Source organism: Bactrocera neohumeralis, unplaced genomic scaffold (genome assembly GCF_024586455.1).
Source record: "Bactrocera neohumeralis isolate Rockhampton unplaced genomic scaffold, APGP_CSIRO_Bneo_wtdbg2-racon-allhic-juicebox.fasta_v2 ctg2359, whole genome shotgun sequence".
Taxonomy (NCBI): Eukaryota; Metazoa; Arthropoda; class Insecta; order Diptera; family Tephritidae; genus Bactrocera; species Bactrocera neohumeralis.
In genome coordinates, this window is record NW_026090108.1 from 1 (window position 1) to 2,723 (window position 2,723).

The 2,723-nt window shown below is 37.0% G+C and overlaps 1 protein-coding gene across 1 annotated transcript; it reads right to left on the reverse strand.

Annotated features, from left to right (window-relative positions):
• Positions 1–340: 340 nt before the first annotated feature.
• LOC126766743 (uncharacterized) lies at positions 341–1,172 on the reverse strand. The gene is made up of 3 exons (XM_050484466.1): positions 1,021–1,172; positions 833–965; positions 341–767 (listed from the first exon to the last, which is right to left on the reverse strand). Exons 1-3 carry the CDS (start codon positions 1,119–1,121, stop codon positions 531–533), a joined length of 471 nt encoding a protein of 156 aa, XP_050340423.1. The 5' UTR covers positions 1,122–1,172; the 3' UTR covers positions 341–530.
• Positions 1,173–2,723: the final 1,551 nt, after the last annotated feature.

Below are 2,723 nucleotides of genomic sequence, written 5' to 3' on the forward strand. Positions count from 1 at the left end.
ATATATAAAAAAATTTGTAAAACAGGTACTTCATGATTACTTATTTATTTAAAAAATATATTATTTGACTATTCACATTTCTGGTATATCACATTTTTAAATTAAATAGTTACTTCTAATATAATCACTATATACATACATACGAGTATATGTATATAAAAAAAGGGATTTCAATTTCGTTTTCGTAATTCATATTCTTCAACATTTCATGTATGTATTTCACATTTTTAAATAAAAAGTTACTTCTAATATCACAATTATATACATATATACCAAAAAACATGAAATTCAATTTTGCTTACTAACTACTTAAAAAAAATATTATTTGACTATTTACATATTCAACATTTCTTATATATCACATTTTTAAATAAAAAAAGTTACTTCTAATATCACCATTATATACATATATACAAAAAAAACATGAAATTCAATTTTGCTTACTACTTAAAAAAAAAAATTTTCTACATAAATTGAACTAAAAATATTTTCAGTCTATCATCAGTCTATATATCACATTTTCAATTAATCTACCCCAAATACCCCAAATAGAAATTGCTGATTTCCTCAAACACTAGTGCTGACACTTTTGCCTCGATATTTGTCACCATTTCTGGCGGAAGACCGGCTTCCGAAATTTTTGTAGCCAAGGATGCAAAATGTTGTGCGGTTGAATTGGTTTTACGCGATCGTGATTCGTTAATCATTGTGCATATGCTCGCGCCTGCCGTTTCAAGGAATTTTGCGAACGCATCCCCGTTCTTTTTCTGCGAAAATGAATTGGAAACTAATGAATAAATTTTTCAAAACAAAACAAAGAAATAAAATATACCTTTTGTCCACGTCCATCCGAAGATGCCGGCTGAGACGTTTCTATTGTCGCCGATGATGTTGATGCCTCTAAATGATCTATAATTATATTGTCTTGGACACTTTCGAAATCTTCGCTTATGCTGCTAATAGTACTGTAAAATACATTATTAAAAAAATAATTTTCGTTACGTAAGGATATTTACTTACCGCCTTGAATTTGGAATTTTTTCCATAAATGACATTGCTTCCAGATAACGCCATTTTCTCCGAGGAGTTTGTTGGCCACTCCCGGAAGCGACTTGCTCCATGCGTTTACATCGCTTGTAAGAGTCTCGGAGACTCTTCCATCTCTGTTTGCATTCTGTTTCTGGATATGAAATTAATATTAGAATTTTATATATTTCATTTATAATTTGCCTTACCGCTCAACCTTGTGTTTGTTGAAATTTGTTTCCATGTCATTTCTTTTTTTCTTAAATTTTTATAGTCTCTGTGCGATACATCAAAAATAAGGGGGCAATTGCGCACTTCCTCTATTAACTTCTTCTTCTTCTTAATTGGCGTAGACACCGCTTACGCGATTATAGCCGAGTTAACAACAGCGCGCCAGTAGTTTCTTCTTTTCGCTACGTGGCGCCAATTGGATATTCCAAGCGAAGCCAGGTCCTTCTCCACTTGGTCCTTCCAACGGAGTGGAGGTCTTCCTCTTCCTCTGCTTCCCCGGCCGGTACTGCGTCGAATACTTTGAGAGTTGAAATGTTTTCATCCATCCGGACGACATGACCTAGCCAGCGTAGCCGCTGTCTTTTAATTCGCTGAACTATGTCAATGTCGTCGTATATCTCGTACAGCTCATCGTTCCATCGAATGCGATATTCGCCGTGGCCAATGCGCAAAGGACCATAAATCTTTCGCAGAATTTTTCTCTCGAAAACTCGTAACGTCGACTCATCGGTTGCTGTCATCGCCCAAGCCTCTGCACCATATAGCAGGACGGGAATTATGAGGGACTTATAGAGTTTAGTTTTTGTTCGTCGAGAGAGGACTTTACTTTTCAATTGCCTACTCAGTCCGAAGTAGCACCTGTTGGCAAGAGCAATCCTGCGTTGGATTTCCAGGCTGACATTGTTCGTGGTGTTAATGCTGGTTCCTAAGTAGACGAAATTATCTACAACTTCAAAGTTATGACTGTCAACAGTGACGTGAGAGCCAAGTCGCGAGTGCGACGACTGTTTGTTTGATGACAGGAGATATTTCGTTTTGCCCTCGTTCACTGCCAGACCCATTTTCTGTGCTTCCTTGTCCAGCCTGGAGAAAGCAGAACTAACGGCGCGGGTGTTGAGGCCGATGATATCAATATTGTCGGCATACGCCAGCAGCTGTACACTCTTATAGAAGATGGTACCTTCTCTGTTTAGTTCTGCAGCTCGAACTATTTTCTCCAGAAGCAGGTTGAAGAAGTCACACGATAGGGAGTCGCCTTGTCTGAAACCTCGTTTGGTATCGAACGGCTCGGAGAGGTCCTTCCCGATCCTGACGGAGCTTTTCGTGTTGCTCAGCGTCAACTTACACAGCCGTATTAGTTTTGCGGGGATACCAAATTCAGACATCGCGGCAAATTCAGACATTCCTCTATTAACACTTCATCCAAATCCATGTTGAAATCTGAAATATATTTTCTAAACCTAATTACATACAATAAATGTAAAAATATTATACAATTAAAATAATACTTACCGCAAGTAGACTAATCGCTCAAATTTCAAAAACACAATGGCCGGCATGTACACAAAACAACGCAGTTGTCCATTTTGCATGTACACAATTTCATTGTGGCCATACTAATACCTTTCACTTCAATGAAATTTAAATATTTTGTTCAAAGTGAAATTTTTTATGCAAAAAATAAG

Excerpts from the sequence above, each read along its gene's own strand:
- LOC126766743 (XM_050484466.1), bottom strand. The coding sequence starts at position 1,121 with ATGGAGCAAGTCGCTTCCGGGAGTGGCCAACAAACTCCTCGGAGAAAA. Across the intron at positions 966-1,020 it reads AAAATTCCAAATTCAAGGCG|TACTATTAGCAGCATAAGCG; the intron begins GTAAGTAAATAT and ends TGTATTTTACAG. Across the intron at positions 768-832 it reads CGGATGGACGTGGACAAAAG|AAAAAGAACGGGGATGCGTT; the intron begins GTATATTTTATT and ends TCATTTTCGCAG.